The sequence below is a fragment of the Microcaecilia unicolor genome, unplaced genomic scaffold (genome assembly GCF_901765095.1).
Source record: "Microcaecilia unicolor unplaced genomic scaffold, aMicUni1.1, whole genome shotgun sequence".
NCBI classification, from domain to species: Eukaryota; Metazoa; Chordata; class Amphibia; order Gymnophiona; family Siphonopidae; genus Microcaecilia; species Microcaecilia unicolor.
Window position 1 is genome coordinate 72178 of NW_021963111.1, and position 21490 is coordinate 93667.

At 43.7% G+C, this 21490-nt stretch overlaps 1 protein-coding gene across 1 annotated transcript in view; it reads right to left on the bottom strand.

Annotated features, from left to right (window-relative positions):
• LOC115458945 (BCL2/adenovirus E1B 19 kDa protein-interacting protein 3-like) overlaps positions 1-12194 on the bottom strand; it is a 41921-nt gene extending 29727 nt beyond the window's left edge. Inside the window, exon 1 of the mRNA XM_030188804.1 lies at positions 12126-12194. Coding sequence (XP_030044664.1) covers positions 12126-12165 — 40 coding nt within the window. The 5' untranslated portion in view covers positions 12166-12194. The remainder of the gene's footprint in view (positions 1-12125) is intronic.
• Between the last annotated feature and the right edge of the window lie 9296 nt (positions 12195-21490).

Sequence of the window (21490 nt, forward strand, 5' to 3'; positions counted from 1 at the left end):
AGGACAAGAGTAAATTTTGAATGTGACCAAATATGCTTTCCTAAAATTAAAAAGTATCCATCAGTTGAAACCTTATTTAGATGAGAAAGCATCAGTCACTGTGGTTCAGTTCTTATTGACAAGTACATTGGATTATTGTAAATTACTTCTTTCTCTGCCATCGCTTCTCTGGCACCCCATCAAAAGACTGCACACACTCTGAAGTTTATGAAAATAAATAAAACATGGAGTTCCCTGTAAGGTGGCCATACAGCATCCCTTTAAAATACTATACGATACAAGCTATGCCACCAAGCATTACCAGGCCTAATGGAGTCCAGAACAGAAAAGAGGCCTCAGTCTTTGTTCCTTCCAATTTAGCCCAATGAGTGACAGGAGCCTATTTCTCCACTGGCAGATTGCCCTAAAGTTTCTCTGCCAGCACTACAAGCATTTTCAAACATCACAGCTCAGCACTTCTGGATGTTGATCTCATACTCTGAGCTCAGCAGCTAGGAAATAGCAGCCCAAGAGTTTAAGAAATGCTTGTGGTGTTGGCACAGACAGTACAGTACATTCTCAGCAGGCGAAGAAAAGACTCCACCACCTAGGTCAGATGAAGGAGAGCTGCACACGAAGCGGGGAAGATGCAGGCAGAATGGATGCAGAAAAATGGAGGCGGAGAAAGGCATGTATGCAAAGTGAGGGAAGATGCAAAGGAAATGGATGCTGGGGAAGAAGAAAGGTGGGGCAGATGCTGAGGAAAAGGAGGAAAGGCAGCAGGTACATGAGAAAGGGAAGGAGAGGGAAATGGAAGGTTGCTAGAGACCAGAGGCATAGCCAGGTTTTGATCTCAGGGGGGAGCAGACTTTTATAAAATAGGCGCCAGTTGGTGTCAGCTGGACAGCAGTGTTTGTGTTGTTGCTCAAGGGCTGTGGCGGACAATGATTAATACAGGCTGTCTCTGTTGCGTTCTGCCTACAAGGAAACAGTAAGTTACATCAGGAGGCAGGACGCAGAAGAGGTCCCTGGACTGGCCAGAGTAGGCAACCTGTCTTAACATCAAATAAAAATATTCAAATCGAGACCATCACCTCAGGAATAGCACACCCAGTCCTTCCACTGCTAGACACCTTGTTTAAATCAAGATGGGCTTTTGTTTGTGTGGTGACTCTACAGGATATGAAGAACACTAGTCTTGAGCATTTTTATTTTGGGTGACAAGGTGGCCCTTAGAGACACAGCTTATAAAATATGGAACGATGGGAAAGAAGCCATTATAAGAATGAACAATATGCTAGAAAGCATGTGCTCTCTCTGCAAAGACTTCCACACTGAGCAGAAGACTCACATTTGGAGGGCCATCTCCCACCCAAAATCAGGAAACTCCCATGAAACACAGAAGACTCAGGAGCAATCAGTCAGTGTTTTCTTTGCCTATACACAACCATTACCAGCTTCAAATCACATAACTGACATTTCCTAGTGTAAGATTAATAAGCAGGAAGTGTGGGCTGCCAGATCTAAAGCTTTTAAGAGGAGACGTATTAGAGAGAGGGGTGGAGTGGGGGGGGGGGGGGGGGATCATGGGCAAAATGGGGAGGGACATGAACGGGTAGGGGGGGAGTGAGGTCAAAATCTTCCATTTCAAAATTGCTCCCCTTTGAAACAGAATACTGGCTCTTAGCCACATGTTTCTATAAAGTCTAGCAACATTGCCATATTCTGTATTTTAAACAGGATCTTTGCCCAGCAGTCCCGTACTGGAAGGAAGACGCTCCCTATCTGATAATCATTACATGTGTTTGTGGGAGTCACTACTATGAAGATATATAAAGTTCAGCGTTGCCATATTGGGACAGACCGAAGGTCCATCAAGTCCAGCATCCTATTTCCAAAAGTGGCCAATCCAGGTCACAAGTACTTGGCAAGATCCCAAAACAGTACAATACATTTTATGCTGCTTATCCTAGAAATAAGCACTGGATTTTCCCCATCTTAATAATAGCTTATAGACTTTTGTTTTAGGAAGCTATCCAAACCTTTTTTAAACCCCAATAAGCTAACTGCTTTTACCACATTCTCTAGCAACGAATTCCAGAGTTCTATTACATATTGAGAAAAGAAATATTTTCTCCCATTTGTTTAAAATTTACTACTTTGTAGCTTCATTGCATGACCCCTAGTTCTTGTATTTGTGGAAAGAGTAAACAAGTGATTCATGTCTACCTGTTCAACTCCACTCAGTATTTTATGGACCTCTATCATATCTCCCCTCAGCTGTCTCTGCTCCAAGGTGAACAGCCCTAGCCTTGTTAATCTTTCCTCATTGGGAAGTCATCCTATCCCCTTTATCATTTCCATTGCCCTTCTCCATACCTTTTCTAATTCCGCTATATCTTTTTTGAGATGCAGTGACCAGAATTGCACATAATATTCGAGGTACGGTTTTACCATGGAGCGATACAAAGCCATTATAACACTCTCATTTTTTTCCATTCCTTTCCTAATAATACCTAACATTCTATTTGCTGTCTTAGCCGCCGCTAAATTGGTGACTTCTAATGTAGAACCTTGCATTATGTAGCTATAGTATGGGTTCCTCTTTCCCACATGTATCACTTTGCATTTGCTCACATTAAACATCATCTGCCATTTGGATGTCCCGTCTCGTAAGGTCCTCTTGTAATTATTCACAATCCTCTTGTGATTTAACTTTGAATAACTTTGTGTCATCAGCAAATTTAATTACCTCACTAGTTACTCCAATCTCTAGATCATTTATAAATATGTTAAACAGCAGCGGTCTCAGCACAGACCCCTGGGGAACCCCACTAATTACCCTTCTCCATTGAGAATACTGACCATTTAACCTTACTCTCTGTTTTCTATCCTTTAACCAGTTTTTAATCCACAATAGGACACTCACTCCTATCCCATGACTCTCCAATTTCCTCTGGAGTCTTTCATGAGGTACTTTGTCAAATGCCTTTTGAAAATCCAGATACACAATATCAACCGGCTCACCATTATCCACGTTTGTTCGCCCTTTCAAAGAAATGTAGTAGATTGGTAAGGCAAGCTTTCCCTTCACTAAATTCATGTTGGCTTTGTCTTATTAATTCATGCTTTTGAATATGGTCTGTAATTTTGTTATTTATAATAGTCTCAACCATTTTGCCTGGCACCGACATCAGGCACTGAATTTCCAATTATAAAGAGCTGGCCAAATTACAGCCAGTTAAGGGGCCCTTTTACTAAGTACATAAGTATTGCCACACTAGGACAGACCAAAGGGGAAAGGTAAATGGGACTTGATATACCGCCTTTCTGAGGTTTTTGCAACTACATTCAAAGCGGTTTACATATATTCAGGTACTTATTTTGTACTAGGGGCAATGGAGGGTTAAGTGACTTGCCCAGAGTCACAAGGAGCTGCAGTGGGAATTGAACTCAGTTCCCCAGGATCAAAGTCCACTGCACTAACCACTAACCTCCACAAAGGTCCATCAAGCCCAGCATCCTGTTTCCAACAGTGGCCAATCCAGGTCACAAATACCTGGCAAAATCCCAAAAAAGTACAAAACATTTTATACTGCTTATCCCAGAAATAAGTAGTGGATTTTCCCCAAGCCCACCATGGGCTTACCGCAAGCCAATCTGGAACTACTGCCAGGCTACCGAAGGAGATAGCAGTAGTTCCTGCCCCTAGCGCATGCCATTTTCAGCACTTCAAAAATATGTCCTATTTTTGAAGCACTGGAACATAACCAGTGGTAACTGGGAAGCACCGCGCAAGCCCTTACTGCCATCTCAATGGGTTGCGGTAAGGGCTCCCCTCCTGAAATGGCCATACGGTAAGTGTTTCACTTACCGCACAGCCATTTCTTTTCTTCAGAAAAAGACAGCCTTTTACCCGCTGCGATAAAAAGGGACCTCAGAATGCATCAAAAACACACGCTAATGCTAGCACAGGCCCCCTTTTTCCGCAGGTTAGTAAAAGAACCCCTGAATTCAGTATTTGGCACTTAACCGGCTATAAAGAACCACATAAAGATAGGACTGCCTTTTAAGCAGTCCTATTTATGCTGCTCATTTTAACTGGTTAAGCACCGAATATTGTATTTAACTGGTTAAGGGCCAACTCTAACCCCAGAACAGCCCCAAAGTAGCTGGTTTCTGCTTGAGTGCTAACCAGGCATTTTCAGCAGCATTATCCAGTTAAGTCTCTCTTGGCCTTTTAAATCATTTTGACTGTCAGGCCCTAAACATTTTCAAGTAAATAAAATGAATAAATGTATATTTTTTCAATCCTGATTGAAATACCCCTAGGAATGGCTCTGTTAAAGCTGTTCAAAGTGTGTCCAGTGTAGAATACCACACCTGCTTTCAGTCATATGGAGGAAAAATGGTTTTCAGAAAGCCAGTTGACCTGCAGATGTTGCTAATTACCAGCATAATGGCTTTGAAAATTTCACTTGCTGTTGTGCTTTTTAGATGACATCCTCATTCGTTAAACATTGCTGTGATAATTCACACAATTTTTATTTGTTGCATTTGTATCTCACATTTTCCCACCTATTTGCAGGCTCAATGTGGCTTACAATTTTCCATCATGACTTATGTCATTTCAGAATACATATACAATTGGTAATATATATAGAACATGAATTCTAAATGAACAGTCAAGTAAAAAAGGGAAAATATACAACTGGTATCACATATTGAACATGTATTGCATATTAAAATTAAACAATACGATATAGGGAGAACATAATCCGATTGTTAAGTAAATGATGGTGAATTACAGTTCCAATTTTGTCATAAGATACCAATTCTCCCCACCTACATTTCCTTTAACCTGAATTTTTTTAAAATAAGTTTATTTAGAGCCAAGGAGGAATGAGAGTGAACATCCAGGGAGTTTGAGCATAGAGGAACTGTTTGCTACTGAGGCCCCGATGCTCAACGCTTACTGTACTTGCAACGTTTGATTTAGACTGGCTGTAGCCAGACTAGCATGCATGTTATTTAGCGTCTAATGCACAAAGGGATTTTGCGTCGCTTTTACCGTTTGCAGTAACAACTACCAATAATCCTATACAAATGTATTACAACAGGTTCATTAGTATTAAAATGAACATTCCGTGTGATGCACCAACATTTCTGTGCAATGCACACAAAGGAGCGCCTACCTTTAACGTTCAAAATTTTCCGGCAGGTCTGGAGCTGTCGTTGCATGAGGGTAATTTCTCAGTGGAGCAGTCTGCTTGCCTTTTTTAACAGTATCTGCACGTATGTGAAATGTGCCCTGTATGTGTATTACATGCACTTGTGTCCCAGTAGTGTTAAAAATTTGTTATGGAAACTCCATGTGAAATCACTAGATGTACATCTATGACGTAGTTGTCACCTTTTTTTTTTCCTGGGCATGCACAGAACATCGATGCTTACTGCAAAACTGTTCTGCACATATGAAAGGCACTTTCTCTACCTAGCTGCTTGCAGAGTTTCCGCACATCTCATTTGCATGCGATTTCCTTCGAGCATCGATCACTGTTTCAAAATCGGTTATTTCAACCACAGATATATAGGCACACTCGGTATTTAACGGCGCTTTTTGAGCATCAGGGCCTGTGAGAGAGTGCGATGACATACTGGGATTAACCCTTGCCCTGAGGATTAAACTAACTGATCAAGGAGATAGAGACCCCTGACTAACAAACAATAAAGGTGCCATAAAGTGTGAGGATTTTTATAGCTATGCAGCCTGTGAAAAAAGTGAAAATGATGCTTGAACAGAGATAGGGAATACCCCTTCAGAGGAGACAAGACCTATTACTTTAATGAAACTGTTTAGTACTTTGTGCAACTACTTCCCTTTGTTTTTATGGACTATTTCTCTTATAGGTTTTTTTAATTCATTCTTGCACACTAATGCAGAGCCCATTAAAAAGCTTTTATTATAAACTGAAAGCAGTCTCCAGTCAGTCACCTTTTCGCCTTTTGTTTACTGTGCCTAATTACTATTAACTACAAACCGTTTAAGCTCATTGTCAGGGGATCCTTTAACTGGTCTGTGTGCTGTGAAGATTGTAAGACTTAGCGTGTATTTTTGGCTATAGACATTACTGTAATTGTTACATACCTGCCTCTGGGGTACCTCTCAGCCCCATTATATGAGAGGTCCGCTACACTAGTGATAGCTATAATACTTTAAAGGTTGTTGTTATTCCTATTGATCCAAGTACACTTTCACTGGAAATGACTTTTAATTAGTACTGGCTTGGAGGAATGGAACTGGACCCTTGTGGTGCAATCGGTAGCTTGCTTGCCTACTACACCATGACAGAGTTTCAATCCTGTGCTAGCACGGGATTTATGCCAGGTAGCCAGCCTCTGACCAACTCAGTCATCCATCCAGTTTCAGTCAGTAAATAAGTACCCAGCCTTAATCAAGGAGTAAAGAGGACTGAGGTAAAAAAATGGCAAACCTTACCACTCCACTAATACTCTGCTAAGAAACTGTCACACAAGTTGCAACCCCAATAAGTCACTTGCACCATGGTACATGCATACAGGTAAATTAGAGAAGGTATAGAGAAGGGTGATAGAAATGAAAAAGGGGATGGGATGACTTCCCTTTGAGGAAAGATTAACAAAAGGAGATGCAAGCCGCAATCCAGTGAGAGAGTGTCCCTTTAGTGAGTGACTGGTTGCGGCTGATTATCTGAACAAGTTGATAAAAATAATTGCGATAGTCTAGTTGGTGATGCTGTCCTTCTGAGGTACACAGATAATGAATGCAGACAATCTAAAGTATGAAGTCTTCTTTGACTGTCATCCACATGTGGAGGAGGATAAAAAACTGGAAGAGTAATCACTTGGTTAAGATGAGCTGGAGAAACCACCTTTGGTAAAAACTTCGGGTGGGTCCGAACTAATGCCTTATCATGGAGCAGCTTCATGAAAGGTGGATAGTGAACCAGAGCTTGTATTTCACCTATAAGAGGAGCAGAAGTTAATGTGATAAGAAACAATGTTTTCCACGTAAGATATTTGATCTCTGCTGTATCAAGTGGTTCAAAAGGTGCATAAGCGACAGTATTGAATACCAAACTGAGGTCCAAAGCAGACGTTGGAGGACGAACTGGGGGATGGAGATGCAGCAACCCTTTGAGGAATCTTTGGAAATGGGGTGTTGCATAAGCGTCAAATTATCAATAGGATCATGGAAAACTGACAAAGCTGCTAAATGAAGTCTCACTGATAAATATGAGAGTCCTGACTGAAACAAATAGAGAAGATATTGTAAAATATTGGCCACAGGAACAGTCTATGGAATGTAACGGTGACGGACGCACCGGTGAGAAAAACATTTCCATTTTGCAGAGTATGATCTTCGAGTGGATTCCTTTCTGGAAGCTAGAAGAACTTGGAGAACTCCTGGTGTGAAAATCATGTCTGTTGTGGAGTTATGAACCAAGCTGTGAGTCATAGAGACACTAGCTCTGGATGAAGTAATGTTCCCTGCTGTTGAGTGATCAGGTCTGGTTTCAGTGGAAATGGAATTGGAGATTGGGAGGAGAGGTTCAGGAGAATGGGAAACCAAGACTGACGTACCCAGAATAGTGCTATTAGCAGAAGAGTGGCTCCCTCTAATTTCGCTTTTTGGACTGTCTTCGATATGAATGGAAACAAAGGAAAAGCATATAGGAGTCCACTGTTCCAAGTTTTTTGAGACACGTCTTCCACTTCCATTTGCGGACTGGGATACTTTGAGCAAAATCTGCTGCATTTGGTGTTCTGTGGGGATGCAAACAGGTCGATGATTGGATGTCCCCATTTATGGAGTGCATAACAGTGGTCTTGAGTGGCTATTCTTGGGGTAGTAATTGTCTGCTGAGTGAATCCACCAGAACCTTCTGCTTTCCTGACAGGTGTAATGCTGAGATCGTGGCCTGCAGGTGTACATTGAACTGCCAAATGTCTAGAGCTTCTCTGCATAGACTGCGAGATCCTGTCCCTCCCTGCTTGTTGATATAATACATTGTCACCTGATTGTCTGTATGTATGTGTATGATTTGATTGGTTAGATGACCTTGAAACGCCTGAAGGGCTAGTTTGATTGCTTGCAGTTCTAGAAGATTGATACTATAAGTAGTCTCTTGGACTGACCAGAGATATCTTGTGTCTTGTATTGATGAATATGAGCACACAATCCTTCTTTCAATGCATCTGTTGTTAAATAGATAGATGGATGAGGAGGATGAAATGGCATGCCCTGAAGGAGATGGAGTATGTGAGTCCACCATTCAAAGGATTGTTTCGGTGCCTAAGTGAGACCTATTTTTATGATAGTGGATGTAGACCTGCAACCATCTGTCCTGAGATGCCACTGTAATGCTCTCATGTGAAGTCTGGCCAATGGTACTGCCAGTATTGAAACCGCCATGTGGCCAAGAAGGACTAACAGTGTTCTCACAGTTGTGAAGGAGACTGATTGTAACTGAGAAATTATTATTTGAATTTGGTGAGCCCTGTTTAACAGAAGGTATGCTAATTGCAAAGGAGTATGGATGACATTGAAATCTATCTTCTGAACTGGTAAAAGTTGGGATTTCTCCTCGCTCATGAGGAATCCCAAGTTTGTCAGCAATGAGGTTGTCTTTTGCAAGGCTTGAAGGTTTCACAAAACTGCTTCCTCGGGAGACAACCGGTAATGTACTTTTTACCCCGAGGGAGGAGCAGGACAAATGAAGTGGAGAGCAGACGCAGGAAAAAAGTACAACAGCCAGTTGTCTCCCAAGGAAGCAGTTTTGTGAAACAGATACGCTCTGCTGACAGAATTTCTCAAAATCAAGATAAGTGTTGGTGTACTCTCTTCTATGTAGTACAGCATCCTGGCAATTGAAAGTAACTCGGTAGAATAACGTTAAACCATTTACATAAGCATTACCCATATAGAAGCCAGCATAGTAAAGAAAATCTGAAGGTTTTTAAGACTGGTGAAGAACTTCTTCGGCAATCCAGGGCAAAATATCTTGTGGAAAAAAGTCGAACACCTGAGGTTTTTCCTCCTATAAAAAAAGACTCATTAATAACCACTCTTGTCATTAGAACACATGCATATCTAAGATAGTGCCTGTAACAAGAGTGCTGCCACATATTCTAGTTAATTGATAGATAGAAGGCAAGTAATCTCTTCCTGTAACTGATTTATATGTGCTGCAGGTATCTTCGGAGCAACCACATGAGTGAACGGTGGAAGATAGGAGAAGTGAATTTGGTAGCCCCTCTGAACAATAGGTAGTACCCAGATGTCCGTTGTGATGAAAGACCAAGCTTGTGCACAAAATTGAACTCAACCCCCACTGGTATTTAAGTTGTGAGTATAGGGTCAAAAAGTAGGAGCTGGTTTTGATGTCAAAGAGATCATTGTCTTAGTAGATCCCTTTTCTCTATAGGATCTTTTTTGTTGTTGAGGACTTTGTTTGTTGTTTTTGTAATTGGAGTTATATCTGTTATAAGGGTATTGCCTCTGAGGATTATACCGTTTATTAGGAGTATAATAAGAAGATTTGTTGTATGATGTTCTACTGTGATCCAGGTTGTCTTCTAGCATGTCAAGTGTCGTGCAGTCCTGTTTGATGTTGTCGATAATTTCTTTGACTCGATCTCCGAATAGATTGTTTCATGTGCAAGGAGCGTCTGCAACCCTATTGTGTACATCATCACGGAGAGCTGATGTTTTCAACCAGGATAAACGTCTAGTAGAAATACCTACAGCAGCTCCCCTAATCGAGGTGTCATATGAATCATGAGCTGCAGATATCAAGTAAGTTGCCATTTCTTGAAGAGCTAAACGTATGGGAGATTGTGAAGTTGGCGGTAGATTATCAATCAACTTTAGTAATGTATCCAGAATAGTAAACTGATAATCTGTATAGTGAAATATGTGTAGGCCAATACGGGCATTTAGCATGGTATTTTGGTACATTCGTTTTCCAAGTAAATCCATCAACTTCATAGCTGTAGTAAGAGGAAAATTGGAATGATCTCTTGAACTCTTATTCTTCCTCATAGCCAAGTGAACCACTATGAAATGATGAGACAGCTGGGGTTTATCAAAGCCTAGGGTGCTTTGGACCTTGTACTTAAGAGGGTCTCGTAGTAAAAGATATGTTCCATTTGAAGAAGGTCCTGAGGATGTTCTGTATTCAACAATTGTGTAGAGGAAAGTTCTAATTGGTGAGTTGACATATGAGAAGGGGCAGAAGGATCAAATTGAGATGTCTGCTGCATACTGACAGAATCAGTTTGATTGCTGTGATGCACTTGAACAGATAGAGTGACATAGAGTGGTGCAAGGAATAAGATGACGATGTGTGCTCTCGGTACCGAGCTGACGATGAATTCTTTCAGTGCCGATGAGGAGAGGTAGATCCACTGTGGTGCCAGGAGCTGTGACAGTGCCAATGTGCAGGGGAGGAGCTATGACGGTGCCAGTGAAAAGAGGAATGGTCTTGATGTGCATGAGTCTGTCGGTTCTGATGTTGTTGTCTAGAACCATGTCAGTGCCGAGAATTGTTTGATGAATTGTCTAGACGACATGTCTGCTTTGCAGGAGACTGCCTCGGCTCCGAGACTGGAGCTTGCATTGTGACGCCAGCACTCTGTGTCTCGGTGCCGACTACTGAATTCGCAGGATTCAGGGAATGCTCCGAAATCACAGAAGTCTGAGGATCCTGAAAAACACCTTGTATATTTGTGGTTACAGCAGTAGTAGTAGTAGTTCCGACATTTCTGCTGTGTTTTCGCTTTGCCACAGCTTTTTTACCCACTGGTTTTTAGTTGGTAGAGGACTGGTTATTTCAGTAGTTACTGATCTCATTTTAAGATCTTGTATCTTTCTTGTTCTCGACAGCATCTTGGCACACATAGCACAACTGGAATCTAAATGTGCTTTGCCAAGGCAGTGAATGCACTGGTTTTGAGGATCAGAGTTTGACATTTTGTTTTTGCAAGCCTGCTTTTTTGAAGACATAGTCAGAAATAAAGCCGAAGCTAAATCAAACTCTGCTAATGAAAAAATCTGAGAAAAGATGAATAAAATAAGAAAAACAACTAACAAACTAAGAATAATGAACGGGATAAGAAAATTGTCTGACAGGAGTGCTGAGTTGCAAAAGGTCTGACTGTTACTGTGGAAAGAATAAAACTGGAAGGGGGTGGTGACTGATTAATGTTATATTACTGTACTAAGGCAGGAATATATGCAAATGCGTACTACAAGTTTTTATATGTAAAAGCTTTTAAGATTGGATACTGGTCCAGGTCTGTGATGTCACAGGGAATCACTTCACTTGTGTGGCTGCAAGATAATTCTGTCCAGGGAGAACCTTTGTGCACATGTACACGTTCCTCGGCCCACCTCCCCAAGTTTTCCATTTAACCACGCACAAAATTTAAATATGGTATGCTTCAAGCATCATGGTGCTATTTTTTTTAGCATTGCTGCTGTGGACTAAACTGCACAGGCTTTTGCATGCAGCTTTGAGAATCGGCTCCATAAGGTAGACAGCATAAATGCTGCCTTGCATTAAGATAACGCTCCTAGTTTCTGTCTTGGGCCCCCAAGATCTAAGTGTTACGCCCAAAAATATCTTCATGTGCTGCTCCTGCTCCTTTCTGTCTGCTCCAGCCATCATTCTCCCTTTGGATGTGTTCAATATCAGTAGCAACCGAAATAAACCATAAAAGCAAGCTATTTGATCATTTGTACCTATTCCACAATTCACAACAGTTCTGCTATTAGAGTTGTCAGAAAACATGAATTATAGGGCTTCAACACAGCGAGCTTTATAACGGTACCCAACTACAGAATATATTTTAGAAAATAAATATACGTCTTTAGACATTAAGATAACATAATCTAGACTGAACAGCGGGTATTCAAAGAGCTCGTTCCTCCTCTCCACTGAAATGCACTACTCCCAAATGCACGTTTAGTATTTTGCCAGTGGCATCTTTACACCGAGGAAGAGTCAGCCACAGTTTTACCACGATCCAAGGAGTACGTGCAACAATTCATGCACCAGCTACAAGGTTATGGGGGTGGGGGAGACGGAGTGCCTCATACTCACTGTGGAAGCTGTCCTCATCTGATCCCTGGGGAGCAAACATCCTGGATCCCTCTGTTGCTCAGCCTCACTCTTAGGCTGCTGCTGCTGCTGCTATGTCCTTATCCTGGGACTCTGGGCTTCTCTCACTTCGGTTTCGATAATGTATTGGCACCAAGCACCATTCCAACTTTCCCCTCCTTTTTTTTTTTTTCTAAACCTGCTACTGTTGCGAAGCTGGATGTGGATCTCAGACCCTGGCCACTGACAGTGCTGCTGGAGTGTCATGTGACCCCGCCAGGCTCAGCCTGTAAACAAAAGCTCTTCTGCTCCTCTTAAAACGGCAATGCAATGCTATACTAATACTACACAGTACCAGTGTTGTTGCCTTCAGGGCAGGAAAGAGGGTGGGCGTGGAAAAACAGGCAAGAAAGAAAACAGAGTATACAATGGGACCTCTTCAGACCTGCAGTAAACAAACCCTGCAAATAAATAAATAATCTAGTCACCTACAGTATATATAAAACTTGTTATAATGAAGCTGCACTCCAGGACTTAAATAGCAACAAATCTACCTATAAAAACAATTTACTTCCTGCTGGAAAAAAACAGATGTAGCCTCCAATACAGAATAAGCAACCACTAACTAAAAATAGGAACTCTGAGAAGTCTGAACACAGTGCAGCACTGGAGATACAGAAATGCTTTTCCTTCTGTACAGAAAGAGGCAGACCCAGTAAGGGGAGGCCACCCACAAACGGGCCGAAGGTCAGCGAAGACGAGGGGGAAGGGGAGGGGCACCAAGAGACAATCACCAGTGGCCAAGGCCACAAGATGGGTCAAAAAGCCTACAGCAGACAAACGGGGGGCAGCCAAACAAGGTAAAGCCGCACGGGAACCCAGAGCCACTACAAGAGCGGCACTGAGAACCGGAAATTCACAAGGAAACCATCCCAGGACATTGATGCTCTTATGACGGAGCTAAGGAAACAGACTGAGCAGCACGGCGTGCCGTCAGTAACCCAACAGCTTCAATCCATGGGAGGCATAGTGGTGATGCCTGCCCCACAACTACCCAATGCAACCCTGGGACCAGTTCCAGAGGCATCTGTTGCTACCCACGTGCCGGAGGGGGGTAAGTCGCCCAATACAGCCATGGCTAATTCACAGATAGCATATCCTACTACACAGAGCCAGGACACCTCTTTAGCCGTGGTAATTAGGAACGCACTACATGACTATGAGTTGAGGCCAGCTGCAAGCTCTATTACGGGGCAAGCAGATAAGGTGCCACTCAGTATGCCGATGCAAACATGTAATGTAGATGGCACAGCTAGCAAGCAGCTGGGGGAACCCCGAAGGAGTACGCTACCCCAGAAGTGATGTACTATGTGGGGTATCCACGCTCTCTAGTTGCGTGTCAAAAGCCATGAAAGAAAAAATGTGGAAAAAAGAATTTATAGACATATTTTCACTCCTCTTACGGGAGCAGGATGATGACAGCAACTTTAGGGACAAATGTTTGTCACCATTTGATCGGGGCAGAAAGCCCAGAATATTTAAATCCATTACAAATTGGATATCTGCATTCTACATATTTATGACAGTCATAGTTGAGATAGAACCAGAAATGAGCCCTTATCTAGTCAAGTACATGGACTCCATTATTGCGCATAAGCGCTATGGGGGTTGGGCATGGCTTAATTACGATATCAGATTCAGAAAGAGTATGGCGGATGACCCATCCATATCATGGAAACATGGGGTCATAGATTTATGGCTGGATGAGATGTCGGTTTACCAGCCTTTCAAGCAGGAAAGGGGTTATAATCATATAGACACAACAGGGCACAGACAGGAGCAATCCTTTCCGACAACAGTGCCAGGTCACAGGCACTATGGGTCACAGACAGAGAGAAAACCATCCGGCAATACAACCAAGGCCAATGCACATGGCACCCTTGCAAGTTTCGCCACTACTGCTCAGTGTGCGGTGGACACTTTGCAGCGCACTGTAGACTCCCCAGGGATAAGAGACAGGAAAACTTTCAGGCAGGACAGAGTTCTGAAGGAGTTAGCTCCCTCCCTCATCAAGCATGAAGCCATGTCACGGTGGTTAGCAAGGTACCCGGATAGATTAGCTGCAGCATCCATTGCTGCGGGCTTCAAAACCAGTTACTCTATTCCGTACAAAGGGCCACAACATGATGCAATGAACTACCCAAGGAATGCAACTTCTATTTGCATACACCACCAGGAAGCAGGGGAAACGATTAACAAAGAACTGCCTTTGGGGAGAATAGCGGGCCCGTTTACAGAGCCACCATTTACTGCGATGATAATTTCCACAATTGGTATAGTACCAAACAAGGAACCGGGAAAATTCCGTCTCAGTCACAATCTTTCCTACCCAGTTGGAAAGTCTGTGAATGACTACATAGACCCGCACAGCTGTTCAGTGCAATATGCGTCATTTGATCAGGCTATAAAAATCATAAGAAATCACGGCGCATACGCAAATATGGCGAAAGCCATTGTCGAGTCTGCATTCCGCCCAGTCCATCCGGATTCATTTCCCCTATTAGGTTTTAGGTTCCAGGAACACTTTTATTTTGACAAATGCATCCCCATGGGCTGCGCAATCTCTTGTGCATACTTCAAGCAGTTCAGTTCCTTTGTTCACTGGGTAGTCGAACAGTTGGCACCGTGCGGAGCGCTAGTCCACTACCTCGACGATTTTCTGTTTATAGGGCGGAATGCTCACGAATGCGCAGCCATGCTGAAAACCTTCACTCAGGTGGCAAGTGACTTTGGCATTCCACTAGCAACAGAAAAAACAGTTGGCCCATGCAACATTATTACATTTCTGGGTACAGAGCTGGATGTGAATAAGCAAAACTCCAGGCTCTCAGAAGACAAAATACGCAGGCTCACCTGGTTGTAAAGAGCAAATAATCAAGAAACTTCAGACAGCCCAAAACACTGCAGCCAGACTCATATTCGGAAAAACAAAATATGAAAGTGCTAAACCCCTACGAGAAAAACTACACTGGCTCCCACTTAAAGAACACATCACGTTCAAAATATGCTCCCTAGTTCACAAAATCATTCACGGTGATGCGCCAGCCTACATGTCAGATTTGATAGATCTACCACTCAAGAATGCCAAAAGATCATCCCGCACATTCCTTAATCTGCACTTCCCTAATTGCAAAGGTCTAAAATACAAATTAATGCACGCGTCAAACTTTACCTACTTGAGTACACAGTTATAGAACACACTGCCGCGCAACTTAAAAACGATCCACGAACTAATGAGCTTCCACAAACTACTGAAGATCCATCTCTTTAACGGGGCATATCACAAAGATCAATCAATGTGAATACACAAAACTCCTCCACATATATTCAGGACTATCTAACAATATTATGTTTTTATCATTATCATGTTGACTAAGATCCTTCTGAAACACTAAATGTTTATTTTCTAATATTTCCACCATTCATGTATTATAAGCCACATTGAGCCTGCAAAGAGGTGGGAAAATGTGGGATACAAATGCAATAAATAAATAAATAAATGTTACAGAGCAAGAAGGCGACCTTAAAACAATTTCAGGAACTCCTGGGTCTCCTCAGCTTCGCCACCAAAGTCATTCCCATGGGGCATATCTTTGCAAGGAAGTTAGCGTTAGCAACCACGGGGGGTAAGAAGACCACACTATCACATCACAGTTACTAAAGACATTAAAGAAGACCTAGTAGTATTGGCACAGTTCCTCAGGGCATTTAATGGAATATCGTTCTGGCAGGATGCCCCAATAGAAGCTAATGCTCTACAATTATATACAGATGCAGCTGGGGGAGAGGGGTTCGGTATATATTTCCAGAGGGCCTGGTGTGCGGCTCGGTGGCCTCAGACTTGGATTGACGCAGGGACCACGAGAGATATCACATTCTTGGAGTTGTTCCCTATAATGGCGGTTTTCCATGCCTGGGGCCAATGCTTAGCGGACAAGGCAATCATCTTCCACTCCGACAACATGGCTGTGGTAGAAGCCCTTAATAAATTGTCAGCCAACAAACTCCCAACAATTAACCTGCTCAGAGAGATAGTGTTACAGTGTCTAGTTCTCAACGTTACTATTAGAGCTAAGCACATCCCGGGAAAAGAGAATTCTATAGCAGATGCTCTCTCTCGTTTTAAGTTCTCAGAGTTCAAGGCCCGTGCCCCAATGGCAGACGAGATGCAGACTCCAGTTCCAGACAGCGTTTAGCAGTTTGGCCCATAGAGGTTTGGAACTTGGTGCTACAATCCTTGTCAGACTCAACACGAAGAAGATACACGGCAGCATTCCTATCATTCATCACATGGAAGAGCAGGGTTATGCGGACATATTCAGTGTAAATGCCCTAGTCCACTTTATTCTTACATCCCGTAGAGCAGGAGTCAGTAGGGCACGTATAACAACCACGATAGCCAGCATCAGCTTCTCCACGAAAGCAGTAGGTATAGATAACCCGACGAGGAAATTTACCATCACTAGAATGATGATGGGATGGAACTGGGCGACGGTGACACAGCCAGATAACAGACACCCCATTACACTAAATGAATTGACTCACCTATTTGGTACAATCAAAGAGGTATGTACCAGTGCTTACAAGACCCGCCTATTCAAATGTGCTTTCTCCTTGGCTTTCCATGGTGTCCTTCGAATTAGCAAATTGGTTGCAAAATCAAAAGCAGCCTGTCTAGACATGGGTTTGCAACTCCGAGATGTGACCTTAAAAAGGCACATCCATTGATTTATTCATTCGGAATCTATACTTGACTGCTTAATTTACTCTATAATTTACTCTATCATTTATGAACTTTAATGCAATACCACTTTATATTTCTCATTCCGGAAATGGCGATCGCCATTAAGGCATAATGTAAGCCACATTGAGCCTGCAAATAGGTGGGAAAATGTGGGATACAAATGCAACAAATAAATAAAACAGATCAATTGGCCAAAGGAACCCACATCCTTCTAAACTAGAATGTGGAGGACCTCACATGCCCCTTCAGCAACCTCAAAGTATATTTGAGGGAGAGGCCAAAGGCACCCGGTTGGCTACTGATTCATGCCAATAATACCCCGTTAACCCGATTTCAATTTTCCAGGGTATTACACCTTTGTGTCCAGCGAGCGGGCATGCAGCCAAGTACGTACAGCACGCACTCATTTAGAATTGGGACGGCTACTACTGTGGCAGCCCAAGGATTGCCCACGGAACGAATCAAGGAGCTAAGACGATGGAAATCTAATGTATATAAACGTTACATTAGACCCAATAATCGGGCAACTCGACAACAAAACGGTTGCTAATTAATCAATGGGGTTGACCCGATGTTCCTTGTTGCACTATTCCTTTATAGCTTGATAACATCCCACTTCACATATGACTTACAGGTCGCCAGGACAAACAGAGGCGAATTTGGATATGCGGACACTCGTATGTTCACTGGGCACATAGAAAGGCAGCTCTCAGACCGGCCGGGGAGAACTTCGGTATGCATGCAAAAAAGGTATCAGTCACTTGGATAGGTATTAGAGGGATGACATGGCCGCAGCTAATGCTGACCTTATTATGGAAGCTGCAGACCCAACCGCCTCCGGATACAGTAATAGTACATTTGAGAGGCAATGATCTGGCACGGGTCAACAGCGTATCACTCTTAAAACACATACAGAATGATTTCCTTAAATTGGCTTACCTGCTACCAAGGTTCCGCTTAGTGTGGTACAATATCATCCCCCGGCAGGTGTGGAGGGGTGAAAGATCGCACCAGTCTGTAGATAAGACCAGAAAAAAGATCAATAGATAGATGGAAAAATTTATGCACAACATAAAAGACCATGTTATCAATATGAGCTAATAATAGAATCTTGTGAGGGCCTGTACCGAGCAAACGGGGTGCATTTATCAGATATAGGCTTAGACATTTTCAAGTCGGACTTTCAGGATTACATTGAGGCAATAACTTTCTGGAATGGCCGCAGTCAGGATCAGGGGGTGCCCGCGGCAAGCGAGGAGTCGCTACCACGGGCAGTGGCATCAGGCTACAGCAGTTATACAGTAACAGCGACGGGCACACAGCAGATTAACAGATAAAAGTTATAAGTTACGTGGAAAATCGTTATTTGGAAACGCTTGATTGTAAAGTTGAAATGTAAGCAAAGAAACATATGCCTGCATCGTAGCTGATTCACAGCTTGTCTCCTGGCTTTGACGGCCTGGAGGCCCAGATCATCAGATTGGGAAAGATCGTAGGTGCATCCTTCAACGGGATACACCGGAGAGACAACGGGTGCTACGAGAGGCAGCACAGAGAGGAAACAGGGTGCTTGGACGGCACAACCTGTGGGACAATAAAAGAAGCTGTGTACCCAGGCATGAGAAATGTTAACAGTTATAATGTCAAGTAATGGAATATGCATGTATTAAGTTTAGAAATACAATGTTAGGTGTTTCCTGGCTGCGGCCAAATAAATTCCAAATTTTGTCAAAAGCAGACTCCGGTGTATTAATGTCTGACACAAGAGGTTATGTCTGAGCATGTGCCGATTGCCCGAGTTGTGTGTAAATATAAATTTATCAGGGTTGAACATTTCAAAAGCTGACATATTCCAGTCACTTAACTGAAAATAAAATAGGCTTTCATTTGTTGTCTGAGCATTTTATTTTACTAATCCATTTGGTTCCAGCCTCTCCTTTCTGCTTTTCATGTCATCTTCATTTATGTTCTTTTCCAGAATCTTATTTCTATTTCTTCTCCTGTCTTCCTTTTCTCTCTGTCTCCAGCGTTGATCAATCCCCTTCGTCGTTTTTCTCTCTGTCTCTCTTCTGTGCATCTGCACTCAGCAGCTAGATTTTACCCCTCATTCTCCTTTCTCTCACCCTCTAGTTTCCTTTTATTAACGTCACCTACTTATGAGCTTTCTATCTTCCACTCTCATCCCTCTCCAGCCCTTATTTATCTTCATCCAAGTCGCATTCCCTCACCAACCCCAGCTAGTTACCTGTCATTCAAACTCCTCCTGTTTCTCTTACCTCATTCCCTTCTAAGGTCTGTCCCTTTCTTCTGTTCTTTTCCAGTGCTTCTCAACCCTTTTCCACCCCCTACAGGTCCTTCACCTATTTGCCTTTCTCACCCTCTCCCTCCCTCCAGTCTTCCCCCTTCTCACCCCCTCCTTCGTGATGCAAATGAATTAGCATCTTATTTTTCAGAGAAGATTATTTTGATAAGACAGTTTTTAATACAACAGCCTGTATTATCTAATGAATTATTAGAAGTTAATTCTATCTGCAATGAAATTCCAGTTGACAGGCTCTGGTCTACCTTTGACTTAATTTCTCAAGCAGAACTATACCTTTAGCTAGATTCAGGGGGTCTTATACTAAGGCGTACTGGTGTTTTTAGCACGCATTAAAAATAGGCGTGCACTAAATGCTAAAGACCCCCATGTATTCCTATGGGCGTCTTTAGCGTTTAGCACACGCCTATTTTTAACACGCACTAAAATCGCCAGTGCACCAATGAAAAAGACCCCCTCACTAAATTGTGCCGAAAAATCGGTGTGGAAAAAATTATGCGTTGAGCGGTATTCTATAAAGGGCATCCACACTTTATAGAATAGCGCCGAAGGACCTCTTTTACAAAGCCACGCTACCGATTCTGGGTGTGGCAAATGAGAGGAAGTTCATTCAATTCCTATGGGCTTCCTCTCATTTGCTGCGCGGAAATCACAAGTGGCTTTGTAAAGGAAGCCCTAAGTGCCTAATCCATGCCTAACTTAAGTCACCTGGGGTCTTTTCTGCATCTTGAAACTTCCAACAGTTGCGCTTTTCGGTCCCGCCTTCTTCTGACATCATTTCCGTGAGGGCGGGACATTGTCGAGCGAAGGGAAGGCTGCTAGCGGCCAGCGCTTTCACTGACGCTGAAAAAGGCGGGACGCTGCGACGGAGATAAATTTAAATAGATGCTCAGCCTCAGTCTGCAACATCGGAGGGGTAAGCGGCGGCGGTGCCCTTCAGAAGTCGGCGCCCCCCGCCCCTGCCAGTGCCTGAGTGGCTGAAAATATTGGGGGTGCTTGAGCACCCACAGCACCCACGGAGTCGGCGCCTATGCGGGACACTGTTGAGCAAAGTGAAGGGAAGGCTGCTAGCGAGCGGCCAGTGCTTTCATGGAGGTAAATTTAAATAGAAGAGGGCGGGCAGGTGAACATGGGAGCGGGAGGGTAGGGTAGGTGAGAGAAAACTAGCATTGATCGATGGAGGGGAAGGCAGGGCCCAGGGAGAGAGGAGGGAAATGGCTTGATATGGATGGATGGCGCATGGAGGTGGGGAGAGAGGAGCATCGATGGATCATGGGAGGGCAGGGCCCAGGGAGAGAGGAGGGAAATGGCTTGATATGGATGGATGGCGCATGGAGGTGGGGAGAGAGGAGCATCGATGGATCATGGGAGGGCAGGGCCCAGGGAGAGAGGAGGGAAATGGCTTGATATGGATGGATGGCGCATGGAGGTGGGGAGAGAGGAGCATCGATGGATCATGGGAGGGCAGGGCCCTGGAGAGAGGAGGGAAATGGCTTGATATGGATGGATGGAGCATGGAGGTGGGGAGAGAGGAGCATCGATGGATCATGGGAGGGCAGGGCCCAGGGAGAGAGGAGGGAAATGGCTTGATATGGATGGATGGAGCATGGAGGTGGGGAGAGAGGAGCATCGATGGATCATGGGAGGGCAGGGCCCTGGAGAGAGGAGGGAAATGGCTTGATATGGATGGATGGAGCATGGAGGTGGGGAGAGAGGAGCATCAATGGATCATGGGAGGGCAGGGCCCAGGGAGAGAGGAGGGAAATGGCTTGATATGGATGGATGGATGGATGGAGGTGGGGAGAGAGGAGCATCGATGGACATGGATCATGGGAGGGCAGGGCCCAGGGAGAGAGGAGGAAATTGCTGGACATGGAGGGGCAGGGAGGAAGGAGAATTGCTTGATATGGATGGATGGAGGTGAGGAGAGAGGAGCATCGATGGACATGGATCATGGGAGGGCAGGGCCCAGGGAGAGAGGAGGAAATTGCTGGACATGGAGGGGCAGGGAGGAAGGAGAATTGCTTGATATGGATGGATCGAGATGAGGAGAGAGGAGCATGGACATGGATCATGGGAGGGCAGGGCCCAGGGAGAGTGGAGAAATTGCTGGACATGGAGAGGAGGGCAGGGGAGAGAGGAGAATTGCTGGATATGGATTGATGGAGGGGGCAGGGGAGAGAGGAGCATTGATGGACATGGATGGGAGGACAGGGGAGGAAGAAGAATTGCTTGATATGGATG